This window comes from Schistocerca serialis, chromosome 7, assembly GCF_023864345.2.
Source record: "Schistocerca serialis cubense isolate TAMUIC-IGC-003099 chromosome 7, iqSchSeri2.2, whole genome shotgun sequence".
NCBI lineage: Eukaryota > Metazoa > Arthropoda > Insecta > Orthoptera > Acrididae > Schistocerca > Schistocerca serialis.
In genome coordinates, this window is record NC_064644.1 from 192,498,500 (window position 1) to 192,525,055 (window position 26,556).

General features: G+C 42.3%; 1 protein-coding gene across 1 annotated transcript in view; it reads left to right on the forward strand.

The window, feature by feature from the left end:
* The window catches only part of LOC126412196 (protein groucho), a 697,281-nt gene that overhangs the window by 576,362 nt on the left and 94,363 nt on the right, over nt 1–26,556 (forward strand). Inside the window, exon 7 of the mRNA XM_050081679.1 lies at nt 4,819–4,851. Coding sequence (XP_049937636.1) covers nt 4,819–4,851 — 33 coding nt within the window. The remainder of the gene's footprint in view (nt 1–4,818; nt 4,852–26,556) is intronic.

Sequence of the window (26,556 nt, forward strand, 5' to 3'; positions counted from 1 at the left end):
TCTTCAGCTGAAAGCGTGCATGATTCTTTTGCGTATTTTCCAATGTCGCCACTGACCATGTATTACGCCATTGTCTTGGTCTTTGCTTATCTCTTGGGGTCCATGAAAGAACATTCTTGATCCATCAGCCACCCATTCACCTGGCTACGTTTCATTTCCGTTACGATCCGCCCATTCCTTCTCCTGCATCTCTCTGTCGCTCGACAAACTGCTCTCAGTTTTTGACTGGTTTCTGCATTTAAAATCTATGCCCTTCACAACTACTTGTCGAAACTGATAGTATATTCTTATTGTAATCAGTCTCATCCGCGTATGACTTTAACTAAAATCAAAATATTTCCAATCCCCCCAGTCCGAGCAAGATTTTCAAGATCCACAGTGTCATATTTGACCGAAAAGAATAGCGGCCTGCCCTGCTCTCACGAATTGGGAATGAGGAAATATATGGTTGCTAACTTCGTTTTTAAAACTCTGTCTAGTATACCAAAACCGCTGTGAGTCATTTTTTAGTGCTCTCTTTATCTCTTTCGCTGTCCATTCAGCCGTACTATCTTCGTGAGTTAAAACACTGACAAGCAATTCCTGGGTTCTAAGACTATTTACAGAGCTTGTCGGATTTTTTTCTGCTAATAACATTCGAGACAAAGTACAGTTTTGTGGAATTCGCGAAGGCAACACTTTTTATAAATAGATTTTGATAAGTAGAACTGAGAAAATTTACTGAAAAGATTCCGCAAGAGTTTGCATTAGTCCAGGGAAAAAACTTCAAGAACAAAGATTGCATTTGCCACGACTTGCTTGCAGAATTTAAAGTATACTTTTGAGTATGGTTACGATAAAATCAAAGGCGAGGAATCGAAGGAGCTTGGAATGTGGTATCGATAAAAAGAGCAAAGGCGAGGAACCGAATGAGCTTGGAATAAGAGCTGCGATGTCCATTGGCAAATAGCAGACCGAATAAAGAACAGAGTGTTAGAAACAAGCAGTACCAACAGTTTAGTATACTTTGTTTTTTATGTTAATTAAGTACATGCAAAAGTACGGAAGAGTGTGTGCTACGGTTTGTGTGTGCTTTTCATGGTCATGGTGTGGTCTCCTTATTGCGCATAAGGAAACGCTAAATACAAATAGAAGTGAACACATTTTACAGCATAGTGTAGTATGTACAGTAGAGGAAGATTTCGGAGACGGTGATTGATTGTTTCAGCATGAAAATACACCGTGTCATAAAGTAGTATTTATGAACCAGTGGTTTGTGGAGATAAACATTCCTGAGATGGACTGGCCTGCCCAGAGCTCGACATGAACCCAACGGGACAACTTTGGGTTGAGTTAGACCATCGACGTCGCTCTGGTTTCGGCTCTTGAAAAATGGGCTACCTTTCCTCCTCAGACATTCAGATGTCTCATTAAAAGTGTCCCCAGCAGAGTTCAAAACATCATAAAGGCGAAGGGTGGAACATCCCATATTAATAGATATCTGAATGCATTTGATTAGATAATGTACACTGAGGTGGCAAAACTCATGAAATACCTCCTAGTATCTCTGTCTAATCTTCTTTTGCCCGGCGTAGTGCAGCAACTGGACGTGGCGTGGACTCAACAAGTCGTTGGAAACCCCTGTAGAAATATTGAGCCTTGCTGCCTCTATAGCCGTCCATAATTTCGAAAGTGTTGCCGGTGCAGGATTTTGTGCACGAACTGACCACGCGATTATATTCCATACATGTTTGGGATTCGGTTGGCTCGAATTATCCAGAATTTTCTTCAAACGAACCGCGAACAGTTGTGCCCTGGTGACAAGGCACACTGTCATCCACAACAATACCATCGTTGTTTGGGAACATCTACGGAAGCCATTGGAAATTAGTGACCTCTATAACAGCGTGGACGTTTAGATGACTTATCTAGCTACGTGTATAGAGCCCTGAAAATAATGCCAGTGAGGCACCGAAACTGATGGAAAAATAAAATAATTAATAAATACGAACTTGCAGCTTGCTGCAGGTGAGAAATAGTTCTCTAATGTCGGTCCGACGTGGTCTATTTACTATACCGCTTTGAACATCACTCCAGGAGCAGTTTTTGTAAATCTCCTGGATTGTCACACTTACGGTACGGATGGTTTGAAATGGACACAAGCGTCCGAAACTAGTCATCATCAAGAAATAAAAAAAAATACTTCTCATTGCAACTTATGAAGGAGCTATAATCATTTACTTCGGTAATAAAATTACCGCTGTCGGTATTTATTTTCTTCAGCTCTACGCAAACGCCACTTTTCTCGGTCGTTAAATGAAGGCCGTCGGCCACTGCCTTGTCCTTGGAGAGAGGTACTGCCTGAAATTTGTTATTCTCGGCACACTCATGACACTGTGGATCTTGGAGTATTGAAATCCCTAAAGATTTTCGAAATAGAATGTCCCATACCTGTAGCTCCAACTTCCATTTCGCGTTCTAAGTCTGTTAATTTCCGTCGTGCAGCCCTACTCATGTCGGAAATCTTTTCACAAGAATCACCTGAGTAGAAATGACAACTAAGTCTTATGCCTTGTGTACGCTATACAACCGCCATCTGTTTATGTTCATACCGCCATCCCATGACTTTCGTCATCTCAGCGTATGTTCTCATTAAGATAGTAGTGCATATTTCTGCGCCACGAGGAAGAGTCAGATTCTCGAAATTCATTGTCACATACATGTTTCTGTTTTGTTTTCGCTTGTTTCAGTCGCGCTGCGGTGGCCATATGTAGAGGTCTGCGGGATAAGAAAAATGCTATCTGCACCCCGTCCGCAAGTCACTTCGTATTCAATAGACTAAGTAGGTAGAGGCCAATCATAAACACATTTTATTGCAACACAGTCTGTCCTTAAAGTTGCAACTTTCTCTCACAATCGCTGAAAGGAATTTTGTAGAATTTTCTGTGGACTTTCCCACAACGTTGCGAGATCAAATGATGTATTAAAAGTTGTTGCCACTACTTTCATACTGGCATGTATTAGTTCGTTTATCAAACGCACTTTATTCTCCTTAATGCTAAACCATGTTAACATGCTGCTCTTCTCAAAGTAGTAACCACTGCATTGTTTACTAGTTAGTGTTTTTAAGAGAAACATTAATAGCTGCACGGAGTTAATGCAAACGAAACAGGGACGACTCAGATGTAAGGAGCTGTTGGTATGACGGAGTCGTGATATAGCTGTAACTGTGGGAAAAATCAGAAAAATCGCCATCTGTAGCCCTCGCAATGGTCAGTAACGCATCTACATTCGCCAGGATACTGCGCATTCAAGCCACAATAACGGCTTTCTGTCCCGAAAGTGAAGCAACAGCGACTTAAACAATAAATATCAGTATTTATGAAATAATTTCTACTGCTTAAGTCACTTTTTACTAATATTTATTTGCAGGACACGTATTGGCAGTATGCTTTCATCGCACGTTTTAAATTGGCCTGTGGGCGATGGATACTGGGAGTGGAAGCTTGCGATTGGCTCGTTGTGGATTGGCAATTGGGGTAGGCCCCGACTCCTTTTGCCAGGGCAGCCAGCTTATAAAAGAAAAGAACGTATAATGGGTTAATGCGTCGCATCAGTCACACAAAAATAACCATCAGTTTAACGTATGAGTAATCGAGTCGCTAGAAGACCCAAATGCAGCCTTTCGCTGATTTTTATAAATAATATTAACAACTGTTGGGTACACGAATCAACACTACTATATTGACAATGGCTACGGCATATTTACTATACAGCTGAAGGTTGTGGAAGAGCGGAAACGTTTCGGAGCGGCACGAAATTAGTCGGAAATTCACCGATCAGGGACAGGCCAAGTTATGTGCGACCTGTACATGTACATTTATCTGAAGTGCGATGAGAATTATTTGATGGGTATACCAGTCGAGCTATGTACCGAAATTTAATTTTGATGAAACTTTATTTTTCTGTACGCAGAAACGGTAATAAGCACGTTCACATTCAGATGGTTATGTGCCAACAGATTTCCGGCAAAAATGGTTAAATTTCGGAACATACCCACACTGGCACACGCAGCAAATAATCCTATCACACTTCAGATTACTGTACGTGTAATTGTAATGCACCTAATAATGACATCTTGCTGCTGAAACGTGGCGTGCTAATAAATATTAGTAAAAAGTGATTGGAGCAGTGAAAATTATTTCATAAATTTATAGTATAATCGCCGACCTCAACCAATTCCATATAATATCTATAAAATTGGTTAAAAAGTAATCGTTGTTATCGATCGCTTCTAATGCAGAAAATTGACGAAAAGCGTAATATTGACCGGGTCCTTTAACTACAAAGTAATTATTATATTGGATGTCCGCAGCTACGACGTCGGATATCCGCTTCGGCGCAAGTTTTTATGCTCAAAGTCGATGTTACTGCGACTATTCTCGAATGTATCAAGGGATAATACCTGCATCCGCTCAGACATCTAGTGGTACAGGCCGCCGCAGTGGACCATAGTTTAGGCCCTTGCTGTCGTCGAGTGCTGAACTCGGCGCGATGCGGCAATTCACACGCGTCCCCCTCACGTGTCCTGTCCTCTGTAATTGCACGTGTCGCAACCCCGCTAAGCTGCTGGTGTGTCACACATGGCAACGCGCTCAAATACACGCTCTCTGCCACGCACACACACACACACACACACACACACACACACACACACACACCTCAGAACTTTGTGTGCTTTCATGTTACAGTACAAGCCAAAAAAACTATTGCGGCACGCGCTGCTTCAACTATCGTCACTATAGCGTTGTTTTTCTTTCTGTTTCTCCCCTCTTCTAGCAACAGCAACAACAGGGTCTCCATCAACTCTTGGTAAGTTTGCCTTGAAGCTGTCTTAGCCTGCTTCTTTCTTTGTTTCTTCGACTAATATCCGAGTATAATGCATAATGTGTTAAAAATGAATGTAATATAAATCTCTGACTTTTATTTTTATGTTTCTTCGACATAACTACATGAGCATCCTACAAATTCTTTGCTGGTTTCGACCAGCCGCTGCATCTTCAGACAGTCAACAGATAAAAAGAGAATACAAAAACGCCACTGTAGTATCCATAAAATCTGCCACGTCATTATCTAAGTAATGGTAAAAAGAAAGAATAAAATCGTACCTAAAGGCACATGCTGCAAGCGGTTTCCGTTATGTAGTCAACAAAACTGAAGAAAATCTGTCGACGGAGGTCGATGTTTTTCTAGGCGAAGTTAGTATTTGTAATCGCGGAAGGAATATCTACTTCGATATATTTTATAATTCCTCTAATGCATGCAATGAATGTATTCGCTGAAGGAAGACATTCGGCAGACATTAAAGCTACTCTAATGAAAGTAACTATAAAATTTGCCGAAATAGCTACTCCTTCAGTGAATATAGACGAAAAGAAGATTGCAGCGCGCTTACAAAACTCGATCTCCGCGGCTGGTCGGATTTTATGGATTATATAGTCATTCTGAGTATGCTCCTTTTATCTTTTGACAGTCGGAAGATGACCACTGACTGGTCCAAACTGGTAAAGAATTTCTAGAACACTTGTTTGGTTGTGTCGAAAAACACAAATAAAAGAACGTAAGTCAATCGCTATATCTCCAAGACATGTCATTTTTTCCATAAATCGCTAGTTCTTATTGATGCACCGGTTGATCCAAAAGTTACAAAACCAGGTTTAACCTTTAATTCTAAACTATTGAAATTTACGCCACGCATTTTGCTTGGAAATATACAGAAAGGTATGAAACATTTTATTGAGTCCTCGGTTTATATAGTGCTACCGCACGTTTCACAATTGTGTTATTGACACTTTCATGAAGAGAAAACGGAGTTTCGTCACTTCCTAGGCCCCCTAAAAGCCGTTTATAACAAGCAGGAAATTTTTTTCTTGTAGCAACGGATGGCATCCCCGAAACTTCTACAGCGCCACATCAACAGGAAATAAAAGCCTTACGGCTTTTTCTGCGTCTGTAGGGAAAGGCCAGTTGCAGTAACTTTTCAAGTTACTGCATTTCCAATTTTTTTTGTTACTTTTGCGTTATTGGAATTTAATTACCGCACGAATAGCCAAGAAGCCTTCCGACAGAAAATTGTCGTATTGCACCGCCCTCTTTAAGAGGAGAAGCATTTCCTTAAGGTCTTCGTCAATAATGTCTTATTGGCTGTCACTTGCAGTGCATATGTAAAAAAAAAATATTGGAAGAAAAACAGTTCCAAACGTTGCTGTTGTGCTCAGAGTACTGCGTGGTGCAGAATAGAAAATAAAAATTTCTCCTGCCTGAACAGAGTATTTTTTGCCACAGTGATTTTTATCAATTTACCTTTACACATCATGACGTATACAAGTTTGATAATTTTAAACATTGTCTTAGACTAATTAGAAAAATTAATGAGACTACTCGAAGTTATTTTAGTCAAGCACAAGCTGCAGCCATGGTTTTTCTTCAGGTGCGCAACCCCAATGTAGAAACGGAATAGAAGCTTTTACGTCATCAGGGACGACGCCGAACTTAATTCGGATTGTGTTCAAGGTTTTGATATTTTCCGTGTATGACTGTCGGAATTGGTGACACAGCGAAAATGCTGCTTGGCAACGAATAAAGATTTGTTGCTATTTTAAAATTTAGCCAGTAATACATATTAAAATTATTACTTGTACAAAATCCCATGATAATGACGTAACAAATACGGCTATGATAATTAACTGTATTGTATGTGGAGAAACCATTAAAATAACGAAATAAACAGAAGATAACTTTATGTGCTGCCTATATTCTGTTCATCATAAGAATAAACGTGATGTAAACAAGCATAAACGCTATGAATGGTTAGAATTATGTTGTTAACGCTCTTGCAAGTAGGTCTTACGTATGTATTATGTATATTGTTACTAAGTTACGTTAAATCGAACTTTTAAAATATTCTAATGTATTAACAGCCATCAACGTTTTTCATAATCACGCTTTAGCTAGTTTTTATTTTAAAACATGATGTAATCACAGTCTCTGTACTCTTGTGCTCTGATTGTCGCGCTGATAATACACATTATGAAACTGGCTGAGGCTGATTCCTGTTCCGTAGCGAAACATGTGGAACACAGTTAAAAACTCCCGAGAAATAGGTTCGTAAATTTACAGAAAAAATCGGCATTGAAGTACCCTGAGGGACTGTATTTGATACAGTTGAGACAAAAATACACCTCTTGGATGTAGAATAGAATCCGTAGCGTAGTCGATTGATAACCTAGTGCAATTCATGAATCTTTGTTTCCAGTCTCGCCTTAGTCTTCTTTTCGTTCAATTTGAAATACCTACATATCATAATTGTAAAATTCATTGCCTTTTACGGATAATGCACGTGTTCTTGTTTCTAATTACATATTGCACGCAAAATTCCTGTTTTCATTTCAAATATAAATTCTTAATTATCTATGTTTTATGAAAGATAAAGGTTGCTTAAATTAAGAAAACATAAGTTGAATTTTTTGGGGCAAAAATGAAAAACCAAATTCTCTCTATTTGGACTGTGTCCATTGTTTTATACTTTAGATGTAGTCTCACCCGAACCAGAGTCATAAGTGTTGTAGAAACATGAAAATCATTTTCACAGTATCTAGCACACCATACAAATGCTGCATTTTTACATTTGCCACTGCACCATTATAATACGAACCCAACAGAACTAATCTGGAGCCAAGCCAAGGTATTTGGCCCTAGAAATAACAGATCTATTAAGCTGCCGGACCTACAGGAACTGACGCACGCAGCTTTTTCACATGTCAGTGCCGAACGCTAGCGCGATTCAGAACGGCACATCGTAAAAGAAGAAAATGCGGTGCGTGGGTGGCTTCATGGATTGTGTTCTTGATCGACTTGTTATCAACGTAGCAGATGAGAGTGCCAGAACTGAAATGTATTTTTCGGATTTGGGTAAGGGAGGAGCTAAGAGATTACCAGACGACTGACTCTAATTAATACCTTCCGTGGTTTCAATATTCAACAGTACGGTGAAATCTCTGCAGTACGCTTTGCATCACACATAGCTCGTTCAGAAAAATTGACATGTGTTTAAATTAGGAATTTTCATCACTCTTGTTTGTAACTATAATACTGTGTTAGGTGAGAACGAGAGCATTTTATGCATTTCGTCTGATCACTCAGGAAGCGCGGGGTGGTGCTGTAGTTGTGCCTAATATTATTTTATTCTCTTTAAAAAATCAATGGTATTCGAAGCTACGTTGTTTCTTAGGTCGTCTCTTTTCACGTCTGAACTGCATCTGCTCACATCATTGCAGGTTAGTTGGACCAGCGGGCTAGCCAGTGCTGTCCCAGTTTAATGCGACGGTAAAGCAGTTGTCCCTATGGCATCCTTGTGATCGTACTTGACTGTAGTGGACACAGCTTGGCTTCCGCTCCATGTGAAACAAAATGCAATGAGATTCAAGCAAACGCGGAAGAATACGTGGCGTAATGTTTACATCAGGTTTATTCTTATGATGACCAAAGTATAGTTGATCGCAGTTTTGAGTCAGTGTACACGGGAGCTGCATTCGAAACGTTAGTAGCTTTCCTAGCAACCATGTCTTAACGGAATGCCACTTAAAAAATCGTAATGGTGTTCACAAGATACACGAGAAATATTTTAGAACTATTTTAACTGGCTTTGTTGTGGGTTCTTGGCGAAACATTGTAATTGTTACGCAAGAGAACATTCGTTTTTGTCCACGATTTCCACCTTTTGCTATCTGTCCCTGTTTCTACATTGATTTTGATCAGGAATTATTGTTATTAAAACAATAGATTCAAAAGGTGCGTACCAGCCCAATTTAATTCACAGCGTAATCTGAAGAAAGACAAGGCAGTAATACGCTCAACAGTTAACTCTAGTCTAGAAAAGACATATGTTGGCTATTGTTGACAAATTGAAAACGAAAGTAGCAACATCCTGAAAGCAAAAAAATATTCAGTGGTCTACTACACTAATGAGACAATAAGCAAGAATCTAATTATAGAGAAATACTATCACCGATGAATGAAAATGATAATGTATTGTATGTTAACCGGGAGCCTAGAAACGAGGGAGAGACTCCGTCCCCTCCACAGCCGCAATGGTCTACAACCCCACGACTACGACAGCAGTCCACTTCACCCCTCCGCCGCCCCACACCGAACCACTCTTTCAGGGTTATTGTGCGGTTCGAACCCCGGTGGACCCCCCCCTCCCCCCCAGGGAACGTCTCACACTAGACGAGTGTAACCCCTATGTTTGCGTGGTAGAGTAATGGGGGTGGACGCGTGCGTGGAGAACTTGAGTGCGCAGCAATCGACGACATAGTGTAAACGAGGCGGAACAAGGGGAACCAGCCCGCAATCGCCTAGGCAAATGGAAAACTGCCTAAAAACCATCCACAGACTGGCCGGCTCACCGGACCTCGACCCAAGCCCGCCGGGCGGATTCGTGCCGGGGACCAGGCGCTCCTTCCAAATCCGGAAAGCCGTGCGTTAGACCCTACGGCTAACCGGGTGGGCAAAAAAATGGCACATATTACAATGAAAAGAGAGAGATCTGTATGCACACAGACTGGAGGAATATCATGGATACATAGACTGCACATATGATAGCACTGCTTAGAAACAAACCAGCAATATTCCTTAGATGTTGGAGTACGCCGGACAGAGCACAGATAGTTTTAAAGGCTTGTAATATTATAAATTTAAAAGAAAAAAGAGACATCAGAAAGGCAATTCAGAACTGCTTCTGAACGACCTGGGGGATTTTCTGAATAGTGCCAGAATAGTTAAAGCAAAAGATGGTTGATTACCCTACTACCTCCTCCCTCCCAAACACCCTGTGCTGTTCAGTTATATAATTTATATAAAAAATTTCTTAAATAGTGTGAAAATGCCGGAACAACCTTGACTCTCTGTCATACAGTAAGTAGTACCCATTGCCATTAAGGTGTTGCGAAAAGGTATTCGTTTAATCCGTTATCTACTAGAATATGAAGCATTCGTGTCTCACATGATCATATTTTTAGAGTTAGCTCTTTTCTTTGGTAGTTCCAAATTCTGAAATTCTGTGTCATAATACCCCAAGTAGTTAAAATAAATATTCCAATATTCTTGAGTACACCAGGAGACCTGCATAACTTCTTGAAATAGTAACACCAGAAAATGGTATTGTAACTCGAATCTAAGTCGTGTAAAATAAAAGGTGTGAACCATATGCACGAAATTATGTTTTCTTGAATGCTTTGGAACTGTTTCGTTTGGCTAGTCTCTATAGTAGGGGTTCTTTTCGTGGTGTAAAATGAATGGATGAATTTGAGGCATGGATTGGTTAGGTGACACGGTCTAACGTCGAGGGAAATAATGTGTAATTTTTGTGAATGTGCAGTAATTGTAACACATCAAACGCCATTTAGTTTCGATATTTGAAGATTGAAAATGGAATAGTTCGTATAGTGAGGCATGCATGGTTTTCTCTGCGTGAAACCGGACACTGACCATAGTGTATATGTTTCAAATAATTAGCAGTTCGTGAAGTAACGAAGTCTGATGGTGTTTCGACAAATGAACCACATTTCTATAATAAATGCCTCACCTCAATGAGTACAGTGAACTTGCTACGTGTAGAAGCATTTCATGAGGATTCTACATTCCCGATGGGCTTACGTAAGTCTCTATATTTTTACTAACTAAAAAGTAATAGATTACTTTTGCTATCAAGGCACTAATTTGCGATGATGTGCAAGTTCTGCATTTTTCTTTGCTCAAATTCGTTTAGTGGGCGTCATTAGCACATATTATAAACTATGAGAATTTTGCACGTTGGGCGGCCAACGAGCCAGTTGGACTGCATCCGCTAGTTACTAAAAGAATAATTTAATCGAACAGGAACGTCTAGTTTACCGTCGAGTTCCACCACTCGCGCTTGCAATGTGGTTGGAAATCTAAAATACAAGCACAATTTAAAATCTCCAAAGCAGTCGGCTATAGAGCGTTCCCAAATGGCGTGAACAGTACGTAGAAGCCGATTTAATTGTGTATCAATACATATTTGGCACAGCTTCATACACTAACAATCATTAGAATCGCAATTATCCTTGTGTGCAGTGAGCTGATTACATGCAAACTTTATTCTGGTGGCACACTGTTTGTGAGTGCCATCCTGTACTGAATAATTTGAGTGTAGTCTTGTTTCTTTTGCACCGTGGAAGTGTTTTCTCCACTGCAATTCATGTACACTCAATCAGAAGTGATAATGTAATCTTTTTATAGTAATTTAAGACGTGATCGAATGTGATCTTCAGCTCTACAGTCGGATTCGATCTTGTACGGCCAAAGTAAGACTGCTATCAAAAAACAGAACACTAAACTACTTAGTTATTTATCAGACTATAATATGGGAAAACGGTACTGTGTAAAACTGTGGGTACGAAAACATTTGACTAGCATATAATAAAGTAGAAATATGTAAATTTCTGGAAATACTAAGTGTACCATGGATGGTGTTGTTACAATATGTAATGTGTCGCGTTAAAACCTGCATATGTTTACTGCCTGTTGTTTAAAAATTTCGTCTTTCAAATGAAACTGGATAATAATGCAAAAAAGTCAGATTTGCGAGATATTAGCGCTTGTAATACCACAATATTGCCGTGATTACTTTAGCATCCCCATGTTGGGCACCAATTAAATAGTGGTACGGGGATTCTGTGAAGGTCAAGTGTAAATTATTATTCTACACTGAGGTGACTGAAGTGGTGGGATGACTCCTGTTATCGTGCCAGACCTCCAAATGTCCGGCATAGGACAGCAACTCGATGCGACATGGACTCAACAAGTCGCTGGAAGTCCCGTGCAGGAACACTCGTATTGAGCCATGCTGCCTCTGTAGCCCTCAATAACTGCGACAGTGTTGCCAAATGGTTCAAATGGCTCTGAGCACTATGGGACTAAACATCTGAGGTCATCAGTCCCCTAGAACCTAGAACTAATTAAACCTAACTAACCTAAGGACACCACACACATCCATGCCCGAGGCAGGATTCGAACCTGCGACTGTAGCAGTCGCGCGGTTCCGGACTGAAGCTCCTAGAACCGCTCGGCCACCGCGGCCGGCGCAGTGTTGCCGGTGCAGGATTTTGTCCACGATTATGTCCCATAAATGTTCAATGGGATTCATGTCGGGCGGTCTGTGTAGCCAAGTCAATCACTCGAATTGTCCAGAACGTTCTTCAGATGAGTCGCGGATAATTGTCCCGGTGACATGATTCATTGTCATCCATAAAAATTCTATCGTTGTTTCGGGATATGAAGTCCATGAATCACTGCAAATGACCTCCCAGTAGGCGAACGTAGCCATTTCCAGTCAAGTGTTGGTTCAGTTGGACCAGAGGAGCCAGTCCATTCCATGTAAACACAGCCCACACTACTTTGGAGCCACCATCTGCGTGCACAGTGTCTTGTTGACAAGAGATGCACTCGACTTCATGATGCCAATTGAGGAGCAGTTTGGCCGAACAGTAGCGGACGGGCCGGCCAGAGTGGCCGAGCGGTTCTAGGCGCTACAACCTGGACCACGACGGTCGCAGGTTCGAATCCTGCCCCGGGCATGGATGTGTGTGATGTCCTTAGGTTAGTTAGGCTTAAATAGTTCTAAGTTCTAGGGGACTGATGACCTCAGAAGTTAAGTCCCATAGTGCTCAGAGCCATTTTTTGAAGTAGCGGGCGGCACCAGATCTGATTATCCGACAACGGCTGGGAGAGCGGTGTGCTGACCCCACGCCCCTCCATACCGTACATCGATGACACCGTTAGCTGAGGATGACAAGACTGTCGGTCGGATCCGATTGGCCCGGCTGTGGCCTGAATGGCGGTTCTATTCCACCTCAACAGTTCGTTAAATACACCAAAAACCAGTTTCCTTGTTACTGTTGTTGCGGTCTTTAGTGCAAAGACTGGTTTGATACTGTTGTTGCGGTCTTTAGTCCAAAGACTGGTTCGATGCAGCTCTCTACGCTAGTGTACCCTATGCAGGCCTCATCGTCTCCAAATAACTACTGCAACCTAAATCCTTCTGTATCTGCTTACTGTATCCAATTCTTGCTCTCAATCTACAATTTTTAACCCGACAGTTCCCTCCACTAGCAAACTAACGACTCCTTGACACTTTAGGATGTGTCCTATCAGCTGAGCACTTTTTTTTGTCAGGTTTTTTCCCCACTTTGATTCAGTATTTCGTCATTAATTACATGTTCTACTCATATAATCATCAGCATTCATCTGTGGCACTATATTTCAAAAGGTTCTATTCCCTTTTCGTCTGAACTGCTTATCGTCCACGTTTCACTTTCATACAAGGATACACCCTATACCGATACTTTCAGAAAGGACTTCCCAACATTTAAATGTCCGAGGGTCCTTTCAATAAGTAATGCAATACATTATTTCCGGAAACGAGGATTCCAATACACCATATTGCTCCCTACTGTTTTGACTACAAAACCCTATTTTTTAACATAATCTCCGTTCAGTGCGACGGTCTTTCGCCACTTTACTGGGAGAGCCTGTATGCCCGCAAGGTACCATTCTACTGCTCGACGTCGGAGCCATCGTCTTGCTGCATCAGTAATCTCACCATCATCCACGTACTGCTTTCCGCAGAGTGCATCCTTCATTGCGCGATATACTTGGAACATATCCAATTAATTCGCAATTACGAATAAGGACTACCATCAGCTGTAGAATGGAATGGCGACAGTGAAAATCTGAAAATCGGTCCGACACAGATTTTCATTGTCGCCATTCCATTCTACAGTTGATGATAGTCCTTATACATGCTTGCAGGTGCGAGATCCAGGCTGTGGGGTGATGAGGAAGTACAGTCGAATGAAGTTTTGTGAACACCTCTCGCGTGCGCAGACTTGTACGAGGCCTTGCGTTGTCATGGAGAAGGACAGGTTCGTTTGCACCTCGAACGAGAGTGTCCGCACGTTCCAACATTGCAGGAGTCAGCTGTGTGCGGCCAGCCGTATGCGGGATATCGGACAGGTTTGCTCGACCTTGTTGCGACGATGACAGACGTCTCGCCCAACGACCCACCGTGCTTTTGTCCACTGCAAGGTCTCCTTAAACATTCTGAAAGCGCCTATGAATAGCTGCGATGCTCTGGTTTTCTGCCAAAAGAAACTCTGTGACAGCTCTATGCTTCGAACGCACCTCATTTATAGACACCATTTTAAAGGCCACATATAAAGACGCCACCTATCGGGACTTGATGAAAGTGTAGGGACCAAAGCGAGAATATTCCACAATGTCTCTCAACAAATTCCACATTTTTTTCCACCGCAATGGGCCGACAAAAATGTGTTGCATTACGTATTGAACAACCGTGTATATTGGACGTTAAAAATTCATGTTTTTCCAGAAAGGCTTGTTAGCTATTGCCTATTTCAGTTTTATATCCTCTCTCCTTCGGCCATTTTGCTGCCCAAATAGCAAAACTAATGTATTACTGTTCATGCCTCGTTTCCTAGACTGATTCTCTGTACATTGCCTAATTGAATTCGGGTACATTTACATTGTTGATGTTCCTCTTACAACCTCTTTTCAAGAGACTATCTTTTCCATTCAATTGTTCTTCCAATTGCGGTCTGAGAAATCTAGACTCTCATCGACCAACTTCAAATTTTAGTTTTGTCTCCATCAGCTTTAATTTTCTTTCCAAGTTTTACCTTCGTTTCCTTTACCACTTGCTCAGTGTACAGACTGAATAACATCGGGGATGGCCACACTCTTGTCCCACTCTCTTCTCAACTATGGGTTTCTTTTCATGTCATTCGATTCTTGTAACTGCAATCTGGTTTCTGTACAAGTTATAAATGACCTTTCGATCCCTGCATTTTATCCTTGCTCCCTTCAGAATTTCGAAGATGGTAGTCCAATTCGGTCCACATTGTTAATCTTTCTGTAAATCAACAAATGCCATAAACGTCGGTTTGCCTTTCTTGAACCTATCTTCGAAGGTAAGTCGGCACCTACCGTCCTTGAAATTATTATATCCTTCCTGAAGTCTGACAGTATTTGAACTGTCTCATTTATCTTGCACGCTAGGTGGAATGATTTATCACGAGTAACCCTCGCAAGAATCACCGTAATTCCGAGGGAATGTCGTCTACTCCAGGGGTCTTGTTTCCAACAACTTTCAGCGCTATGTCATATTATTCTCACAGTATCATATATTGTCACCTACTTCCACTTCTCATTCTATAATAATGCTCTTAAGTTTGTTTTCCTTGTGCAGATCCTCTATATATTCTTTTCACCTTTGAGCTTTCCCTTCTGTACTTAGTACTGGGTTGTCATCTGAGCTCTTTATATTCATATATCAGGCTCTCTTTTCTCCAAAGGTCTCTTCATTTTCCCTGTGCACGGCATATGCTTTTCCTGTAAGTCATGCAAGCATCTCCAGCCTTGAGTTCGTCCTGTAGCCATTCTTGCTTAGCCGTTTAGCATTTTCTGTTACTCATTTTTGTAGACTTCTACAATTCTTCTTGTCTGCATCATTTTTCGCATTTTTATATTTTCTCCTTTCTTCAGTTAAATATCTCCTGGGTTATACAAGGATTTCTACTAGTCCTGTCCTTTTATCAGTGTGATCCTCTGCTTCCATCTGTATTTCATGACTCAAAGCTACATCTCCATCTTTGTTATATTTCTTTCCTCTGTTCCGGGGTAACGGTACTTAATGTTCTCTCGAAACTCTTAGAAACCTCTGTTTCTTTCAATTTGTCCAGGACCCAAATAATTAATCTCCCACCTTTTTACAATTTGTCAAGTTATAATTTGCGGTTGTAACTTGTATATAGCCAATAAATTATGGCCAGAGTGTACATCTATCCCTGGAAATGTCTTCCAGGTTACAAATCTGGTTTTGAAATATCTGTCTTTTCATTATACACTACTGGCCATTAAAATTGCTACACCAAGAAGAAATGCAGATGATAAACGGGTATTCGCTGTACAAATATATTATACTGGAACTGACACGTGATAACATTTTCACGCAGTTTGGGTGCGTAGAAGACAGTACCCAGAACATCCACCTTTGGCCGTAATAATGGCCTTGATACGTCTGGGCATTGAGTCAAACAGAGCTTAGATGGCGTGTACAGGTACAGCTGCCCATGCAGCTTCAACACGATACCACAGTTCATCAAGAGCAGTGACTGGCTTATTGTGACGAGCCAGTTGATCAGCCACCATTGACCAGACGTTTTCAATCGGTGAGAGATCTGGAGAATGTGTTGGCCAGGGCAGCAGTCAAACATTTTCTGTATCCAGAAAGGCCCGTACAGGACCTGCAACATGCGGTCGTGCATTATCCTGCTGAAATATAGGGTTTCGCAGGGATCGAATGAAGGGTAGAGCCACGGCTCGTAACACATCTGAAATGTAACGTCTACTGTTCAAAGTGCCGTCAATGCGAACAAGAGGAGACCGAGACGTGTAACCAATGGCACCCCATACCATCACGCCGGGTGATACGCCAGTATGGCGATGACGAATACACGCTTCCAATGTGCGTTCACCGCGATGTCGCCAAACACGGATGCGACCATCATGATGCTGTAATCGTGCACCCAGGTTCGTCGCTGAGTACACCATCGCAGGCGCTCCTGTCTGTGATCCAGCGTAAAGGGTAACCGCAGCCACGGTCTCCGAGCTGATAGTCCATACTGCTGCAAACGTCGTCGAACTGTTCGTGCAGATGGTTGTTATCTTGCAAAGTCCCCATCTGTTGACTCAGGGATTGAGACGTGGCTGCACGATCCGTTACAGTCATGCGGATAAGATGCCTGTCATCTCGTCTGCTAGTGATACGGGGCTGTTGGGATCCAGCGCGACGTTCCGTATTACCTTCTGAACCCACCGATTCCATATTCTGCTAACAGTCACTGGATATCGATTAATGCGAGCAGCAGTGTCGCGATACGATAAACCGCAATCGCGATAGGCTACAATCCCATCTTTATCGAAGTCGGAAACGTGATGGTACGTATTTCTCCTCCTTACTCGAGGCGTCACAACGTTTCACCGGGCAACGCTGGTCAACTGCTGTTTGTGTATGAGAAATCGGTTGGCAACGTTCCTCATTTCAGCACGTTGTAGGTGTCGCCACCGGCGCCAACCGTGTGTGAATGCTCTGGAAAGCTAATCATTTGCATATCACAGCATCTTCTTCCTGTCGGTTAAATTTCGGGGACTGTGGCACGTCATCCTCGTGGTGTAGAAATTTTAATGGCCAGTTGTGTATAATCTATGTGAAAAGTTCCAGTATCCCGAGATCCCTTGCGGATATTCAATCTTGTTTCATGATTCTTAAACCAAGTGATAGTGATGATGAACTTATGCTCTGTGCAAATTTCTGAAAGGCGTCTTCCTCTTTCATTCCTTTGCTCCAGTCCACGTTCTCCTACTTTTCTTCTTTCTCTTCCGTTTCCTACAATCGAGTTCCAGTCATCCATCGCAATTGAATGTTCGTCTCCCTTTACAACCTGAATAATTTTATCTCATCATACATCATTTCAATCTCTGGATCATCTTCAGAACTAGTTATCTTATAAACTTGTAGTAATGTGGTGGGTGATGTCTTCGTGCCTACCTCGGCTACGATAATGCGTTCAGTACGCTGTTCATAGTAGCATTCCTATTTTCTTGTTCGTTATTAAACCTACTCCTACTTTATCCCTATTTGTCTTCGTATTTATGTGTATATCTGTTCTTGTGACCAGGAATCCTGTTCCTCCTGCCACTGAAATTCACTAATTCCCAGTATACCTGTCTTCAATCTATCCATCACTCTTTTTAAATTTTCGACCTAGCTGCCCAGTTAAGGGTTCTAACATTCCATGCTCCACCCCGTAGAATGCCAGTTTTCTTTCTCCTGGTGACGACATCCTCCTGAGCAGTTCCTGCCTGAAGATTTGAATGGGAGATTATCTTACTTGCAGAATATTTTTCCCAAGAATGTGCCATCATCATTAAACCATACAGTAGAGCTGCGTGCCGTCAGGGGAAAAAAGCAATCACGGCTGTAGTTTGTCGTTGCATTGAGTCGTTTGTATTTCTAGCTCGGCAAGACCGTGTTGCCCAGTTGGTCAGATAGCCAGTCATCAAGACTGTTGCCCTTGCAACTGCTAAAATGGCTGGTGCCCCTCATCAGGAACCACGGGTTAGTCAGATACCCCGCTGATTGTTTGCACCTTCAGTTCGGCTTCCTGTATCGTTCAGACTCGAAGCCACCCCACCTTGGCAAGATTTGTGGTTCGTGGTGGGGACAGGTCAGTTTCTTAGGCACCATGTATGTTCTCGCACGATGAACGTGAGCTAGCTCTACTATCATTTCAGAGAATAGTACACTGATAAAGGTATGCAGAGTGTAGCGGATATGATGGCAGATCTTTTTTGTTTTTTCTCTGCATCAGTCTTTTTTACAAACGCGTCACACAGTTTACTACCGGATGTTTACTGTATAGTTGTAACTTCATCAGTAACTGTACAACATCTGTCAGCGTAGGCTAACTGTTTTGCATCCATGTGTCCACCCTTCAACAAGTGACCTGCTGCCCAGGGGAAAATAAGCATTAATGGCTTGCTGTTGCCACAAGTACCGGAAGGTACTAACCAACTTAAAAACATACGACTTGTAATAGCTATAATTATCGGCTTGTAAATGACGTAAATGTTGTGTCTAGACAAGACAGCCTAGACACAATGAGAGGAAGCCGAAAGGCACGCGCTAAGCTAAAGCAGGATGGCGTGAGGTCTGAAACAGGATACGTAATGAATGCTATAAAGAAAAGTACGTAGCTTCTGGAATACTTAACTTTAATCCATCCTTTTGGTACATCTGGAGATTGTGGCGATACAAGTGAGACTCTTTAGATACATGCAATGTTACTAATGGCGCCTTGCTAGGTCGTAGCCATTGACTTAGCTGAAGGCTATTCTAACTATCTGCTCTGCAAATGAGCGAGGCTTCGTCAGTGTGCATCGCTAGCTACGTCGTCCGTACAACTGGGACGAGTGCTAGTCAGTCTCTCGAGACCTGCCTTGTGGTGGCGCTCGGTCTGCGATCACACAGTGGCGACACGCGGGTCCGACATGTACCAATGGACCGCGGCCGATTTAAAACTACCACCTAGCAAGTGTGGTGTCTGGCGGTGACACCACAGTAAATACTGATGAAATGTTATTCAGTACACTATCCTCAGTCACCAAAAGCAATATCTGCACTTTCACCTGTTACACCCAGTGGAGTGCGGTTTAATTTTGCATGTCTCTATGTTGGTGTACTGATATCTTCTGTTCACCGGAAAAACTGTTGTAAAGGGGATGTGAAATACAGATAATGTCTGGATTTTCCCTAGCTCCCGAAGGTTATAAAATTTAGCCGATGCTGTAGGAAGAAATTATGGCGGACGGTAATTTCCCACGGCTGTTTTGTCAAAGGGTTTATGGCTAGCTCGCTAAAAGCAGTCCTCAGACAAGTCATTCATCAGATTGCAGTCTTTTCTTTGGTAGGTAATCTGCTGTAAAGTTTGCACGTATTAAGAAACTGGCTGGAGTTTCATATAGATGAGATTACAGATACAGTGTTGCTTATAATCCATCTTGGTTGCAAAAATGTTTATTCACATGACCGGTTTCGGTTCCTCTAGAACAATCTTCAGATCTGAAATGACAATGATACTAATTTACTATTTCACAAATGCAAATCTATTTCGTTCTATCCCATCAACATCAAATGAACCAGAACGTACCAGCAATTTCGGTTACAGAAGTAACCCGCCCACACACAACCACCTTCACATGCTGCGTCACATTAAATTGGTTGGCAGAATGCACGTCATTTATATTAATTATAAAACTCTTGCCGATAATTTTATTGTAAATTGCAGTTGTTTCAAAGAAACAAGAATTTAATTGTGTATTTTAATTTTGACAAGTACAGAAGATTAACCTTGACACCTACAGATCTATGTATTTTTAGAGATAAAAGCAAATTAGAAAAATCTACTTAATACAGTATGTGCATATGTAATGTAACAAATGTACCATACGCCACCTGTCGGTAAGAGCTTTATAATTAATATAAATGACGTGCATTCTGCCAATCAATTTAATGTGACACAGCATGTGAAGGTTGCTGTGTGTGGACAGTTTACCGAATTGCAGGTACGTTCTGGTACATTTGATGTTGATCGGATAGTACGAAATAGGTTTGCATTTATGAAATAGTAAATTAGTACCATTGTCATTTCAAATCTGAAGATGGTTCTAGGGGAACTGAAACCAGTCATGTGAATAAACATTTTTGCGATCAAGACGGATTATTAGGAACATTGTATAACCAGTGATTGCGGTATCCCTTCAGACATTATGTCTGTTTTTGCAAAGATTACAGATAGTTGTGTATGTAACAATATCGACAACAGCGCGTTTGATACAGATGGCGATTTTAATGTATTTTAGTTGCATCTTTCATTTAAATCTTCATTTGTATGGCCACTGTGTCCATAGTTGCTTTATATTTATTATTAGTATCCGTGATTGCAACTACTAAAAAAATGCTTACTTTTTTACTAAACGCCTTTAATTATACTGAATTAATACAACATTAGCGGCATGCATGTTGTCTGATTTCCGCTTACATATGTAAGTGTGGTCTACAAGGACGATTTTGCAGATATTCATGCGTTTGGCCTAATGTCTCGTTGGATTGAAGCACTACACATATCTTAATGTGAAATACAACAAAGTACTGCGCCACTTGTTAACTTTCTCACGGCTAAACGAGTGTGTTGGCCAAAAATACCAATTCCAAATGGAGTATCTGTAAAATGTAGACGCAGACGTCACTTCCAGATGTGAACTGAAATCGGACAAAAATATTCCGCTGACGATGTTTTAAATTAGTGAAACGTAAACCCGCAGGTACAATAAATGCGCTGTTTTTAGTGGTTGCGAAGATGCCATTTAAACATTATTGGACACTTTAGTCTAATATTTTTATACTGAAACCTTTATGTGTCGTATAGCACTATTTCCATTTTTCACACTTTGATGTACAAATAGTAAGTTTAGCTCCCTGTTTATCTAGACTGTTCTGATAATGGCTGCAAAAAGTTCAAACCACGCATAAAAGTGAATATTGCATGTTATCAGGAACGTTAAAAAAGGGTACCATAGGTCGCTTAACCAACATGTACAGAAGATAATTTCGAATGTAAGGAAATTCCAAAACCAATGAGGCGTTGTGACGTGACAAGTGTTCATTGAATGACGATAGTAGGACTTAGTTACATACAAATTTCCTGCGTATGGTGCCGCCTTATATTTTAATATAATGGTCACTGAATGAAACTAGCATTTCGGTCGCGCTTGCGGTGGTCTCCTTCTCGTTCTGCTGATATACACTACCGGCCATTAAAATTGCAGCACCACGAAGATGACGTGCCACAGACGCGAAATTTAACCGACAGGAAGAAGATGCTGTGATTTGCAAATGATTAGCTTTTCAGAGCATTCACACAAGATTGGCGCCGGTGGCGACACCTACAACGTGCTGACATGAGGAACGTTTGCAACCGATTTCTCATACGCAAAGAGCAGTTGACCAGCGTTGCCTGGTGAAACGTTGTTGTGACGCCTCTTGTAAGGAGGAGAAATACGTACCATCACGTTTCCGACTTTGATAAAGGTCGGATTGTAGCCTGTCGCGATTGCGGTTTATCGTATCGCGACATTGCTGCTCGCGTTAATCGAGATCCAATGACTGTTAGCAGAATATGGAATCGGCGGGTTCAGGAGGGTAATACGGAACGCCGTGCTGGATGCCAACGGCCTCGTATCACTAGCAGTCGAGATGACAGGCATCTTATCCGCATGGCTGTAACGGATCGTGCAGCCACGTCTCGATCCCTGAGTTAACAGATGGGGACGTTTGCAAGACAACAACCATCTGCACGAACAGTTCTACAACGTTTGCAGCAGCATGGACTATCAGCTCGGAGACCATGGCTGCGGTTCCCCTTGACGCTGCACCACAGACAGGAGCGCCCGCGATGGTGTACTCAACGACGAACATTGGTGCAAGAATGGCAAAACGTCATTTTTTCGGATGAATCCAGGTTCTGTTTACAGCATCATGATGGTCGCATCCGTGTTTGGTGACATCGCGGTGAACGCACATTGGAAGCGTGTATTCGTCATCGCCATACTGGCGTATCACCCGGCGTGATGGTATGGGGTGCCATTGGTTACACGTCTCGGTCACCTCTTGTTCGCATTGACGGCACTTTGAACAGTGGACGTTACATTTCAGATGTTCAAACGGTTCAAATGGCTCTGAGCACTATGGGACTCAACTGCTGAGGTCATTAGTCCCCTAGAACTTAGAACTAGTTAAACCTAACTAACCTAAGGACATCACAAACATCCATGCCCCAGGCAGGATTCGAACCTGCGACCGTAGCGGTTTGCGGTTCCAGACTGCAGCGCCTTTAACCGCACGGCCACTTCGGCCGGTTTTCAGATGTGTTGCGACCCGTTGCTCTACCCTTCATTCGATCCCTGCGAAACCCTACATCTCAGCAGGATAATGCACGACCGCATGTTGCAGGTCCTGTGCGAGCCTTTCTGGATACGGAAAATGTTCGACTGCTGCCCTGGCCAGTACATTCTCCAGATCTCTCACCAATTGGAAACGTGTGGTCAATGGTGGCCGAGCAACTGGCTCGTCACAATACGCCAGTCAAAACTGTTGATGAACTGTGGTATCGTGTTGAAGCTGCATGGGCAGCTGTACGTGTACACGCCATGCAAGCTCTGTTTGACTCAATGCCCAGGCATATCAAGGCCGTTATTACGGCCAGAGGTGGTTGTTCTGGGTACTGATTTCTCAGGATCTATGCACCCAAATTGGTGAAAATGTAACCACATGTCAGTTCTAGTATAATATATTTGTCCAATGAATACCTGTTTATCATCTGCATTTCTTCTTGGTGCAGTAATTTTAATGGCCAGTACTGTATTTTGTTGCCGAGGTCAATTAAAATGTAATCCAATACACTTTCACTTTTTCCTCACAGGAGACCAATAAACCTAGTAGTATTACCGGGTTTGTTTTAAATTGTGACTTTATATTAATTCAGTAGAGGAGTCACGATGAAAAACAATATACATCGGACAATGAAGTACACCAATAGGCTCAGTGGAATGCGAACGCAACCGTGCCCGTAACGCAGTGGCGCAGCTGTGTAGTTTGACACCCCACAGAAACATAAAATAATGTTTTGAGTGGAAGCAGTTTTTGATACAAGTGGTTAAGTAAGCAAAATATGATGTTAACCATTTTTAAACAGTTTTTTTTTTTGAATGGGAACAAATCAATAAAACGCGCTTTTACAAATAACACGGTTTATTTGATTATTAATGAAGCACACCCAAAACCAAAGATCTTTTTAGCGATTGGTGGCTTTAATATGTGGCTTAGAATATCTTCCTTCTAATTTCTTCTGCTGCAAATATTGAAAGTGCGTCATCAAACCGATAGATTTAGCGACATTATTTTCTATTGACAAATTTGACGAACTAGGCACTTGATTCATAGTGGACGTAAGATAATTCTTAAAATAGTTTCAGATTTGAAAAACATAATTTAACAAACGTAACAGCTATGTCTTTATTGTAAACACATACGACCGGCTAACATTACCTTGAAAAAAATTGTTCTTTAACGTACTGATATTGGTAAATGTATTCAGCTACATATTTTGCAGAAAAACACTTTTTTGACTCCGGGGAACCATAAATCAGATATCTCCTTCAGTCACAACCTCAATTTTTTGTTCACGATTGTTGTATTGTATTATATGGAACCGGGGACCTAGAAACGACGGAGAGGCTTCGTCCCCGCCGTAGCCCTCAGTGGTTTACAACAGGCTACAGCAGCCCACTCACGCCACCGCCGCCCCACACCGAACACAGGATTATTGTGCGGTTCAGCCCCCAGTGCCGAAGCTTCCTCTGTAATGATGCAAAAGCGTGGCGCCCTGGGACGTCACACACTTGAAACGGCAAGGCTTCGACACATGGAAAAAAAAATGGCTTAGCTCAGAAATTCGTGTTAGGGCGGTTAATGATGATACATTGGCATAAAATATCCACATTTTGCCTCTCCTCTTGACATCTCTGCGATGGAGGACAAAACCACGACACCCAACATTGGAATCACGCTGTTTTATTATGGGTACCCGAGGAAAACATTCCGAACACATCGCTGCTCAGACTCGACATGAGAAGGCCTTAGGAGGTGGCATACAGGGGTGACATGAAACCACCCCTTCTCTTGCGGCGTTTATTTTTACACATTTCGAAGTCGAAAACGAGTTTACTGTATTATGTGCAACAGGACCACGATCTCGACAAAATTTGACACTAATAACCCACCCTCGGACAATTCAACGCTTCTCTAAGGACATCATTAGGCTGCAACTCCATTGAACGTGATCTCATCCCTTTGGAATGCGGCGTGAGTGCAGTTTTTGTTTTGGTATGGAGAGTGGAACTACTAGCGGCCGTTAAAAACCATTCGACGAAATTTGAACGTGATACGAAGCAGGAAAGTTTGTTTTCTCATCCCTCATTTTTCGCGCACTGTGTGGCGTGCGCATGGGAGGTGCTACATGGACATACGCGTGAATAAAATGGCAAAGCAACTACCTTCGTGCAGTCGGCGCGCTTTTGTTGGGCGCATTAAAAAGTCTCCTTAGGGAGACACCCGTCCACCAAACACTAACCGCCGGTGGGATAGGCAACCCTTTGAACATGTTTCACATTTTACATGCAGGTAGCAGGTGCTAGCGTTGAGGGGGTTGCCTGTCTCGCCAACGGGTAGGGATCGATGAATGGGTGTCTTTCTACAGAGTGCTCGGAGCCATTTTTTGAACATTGGATGTAACTGTGGCGAAATTTTGAGCCAATGTGACGAACCCGCCGTTCACATCAGATGAACGTCTGAGCTCGGGCCGTCTTTGTGCGCGTGTCGAAACCTTGGTGTTTCAAGCGTCTCGGAGGCAGAGGGTGATGTCGTAGCTTGCCACGCTTTTGCGTCATTACGGAGGAAGACTGTAGGTGCCTTCGAGCCAAATTACGAATGTGTGCGTCGCAATGGGAGAAAATCAAGGGATTTCAAAGACTTTACCCTTCAATTTTGTTACGCTGTGTAACAAGAGCACGAAAATCTTCAGAGCTCAACCAAATCCTAGAACATAGTGACTGAGAAGCTTGTTAAAAAATACATATTAAAATAATATCATTGAGATTATTGTCTCAAGTATTGTATGAGAATAATTTTGGTCTTTACGCCATTTTGGCGGTAAAATGCACATTTCCACGCAAAAGGGCCAGGCCCAGTCCATAAGCTCTCTATTTGCCCACCTTCTCCCGTAAGTGTCAGGAATGAAACGACAAAAATAAATATGATGGAATTACATTTATCTGGAGACATATGTGTTTCAGCTTCATCATCAGTAAGGATAGAAGATGGAAGTAATTAATTAAAATTTGTGCGAAGGCTGGGACTTGAAGGCGGGTCTCCTGCCTACTAGGCACATGCGCGAAGCACAACGTGATCGTGGCATTGAGGCCACCACAGCTGTACGGACTACCGTAGTCCAGTGCCGTCCCTAACACAAACGTCAATTCACGGCTTCAGCCCGTTTTACTTTCTTAAATAGTCAATATTTCTGAGGCTCTCCGATATTGGCATAGCACCTCCACTCCAGCTTCTAGCCTCATCGAAGATAAAGTTGAGATTCATATGTCTTCAGGAAAATGTAATTCCATCATATTTATTTTTTATCCTTTCATTCCTGACATTTACGGGAGCAGGTGGGCAAATAGAGAGCCTGAGGTACAGGCAGATTCCCCATTATGTACAAAGCTGGGGTGCTATTCCATTGTCGGAGAACCTCGGCAATGCTGACGATTTAAGAAGAAAAAAATGCATTGAAGGCGTGAACCTAAGTTTGTGTTAGGGAGGGCAACCACAGTGGTGTAGTGGCTATCGCATCTACCTAGTGAGCAGGAGACATGGGTACCAAACTCGGCTCTCGTACAAATTTTAATTCATAAATTCAGCTCCTCTCCAGATCGACAACAAAAATAAATTATGTTCTTACAACTCGCATAGTACCCAGTGCAGAAGCGCCCTACTTCGTAATCCCTCTCCCCTGCAACTGCGCCTCTGTCGAAACGTCGGTTTTATTCAGTGACAGTTATTTTACAATATGGCGCGGTGCCATACCGAGAAAACACCAAGTGACTCTGGCCGCGGAAGCGTAGGCATGTGTGTGAGAGTAGGGTTGTCCCCGTCGGATGAGGAGACCCTTTAGCTGGGAGAGTGTGAGGCAGCCGTGGCGTGCGCAGAGTTGGTGGCCGGGCTGAGGGCCCGTGCTGTTCCCG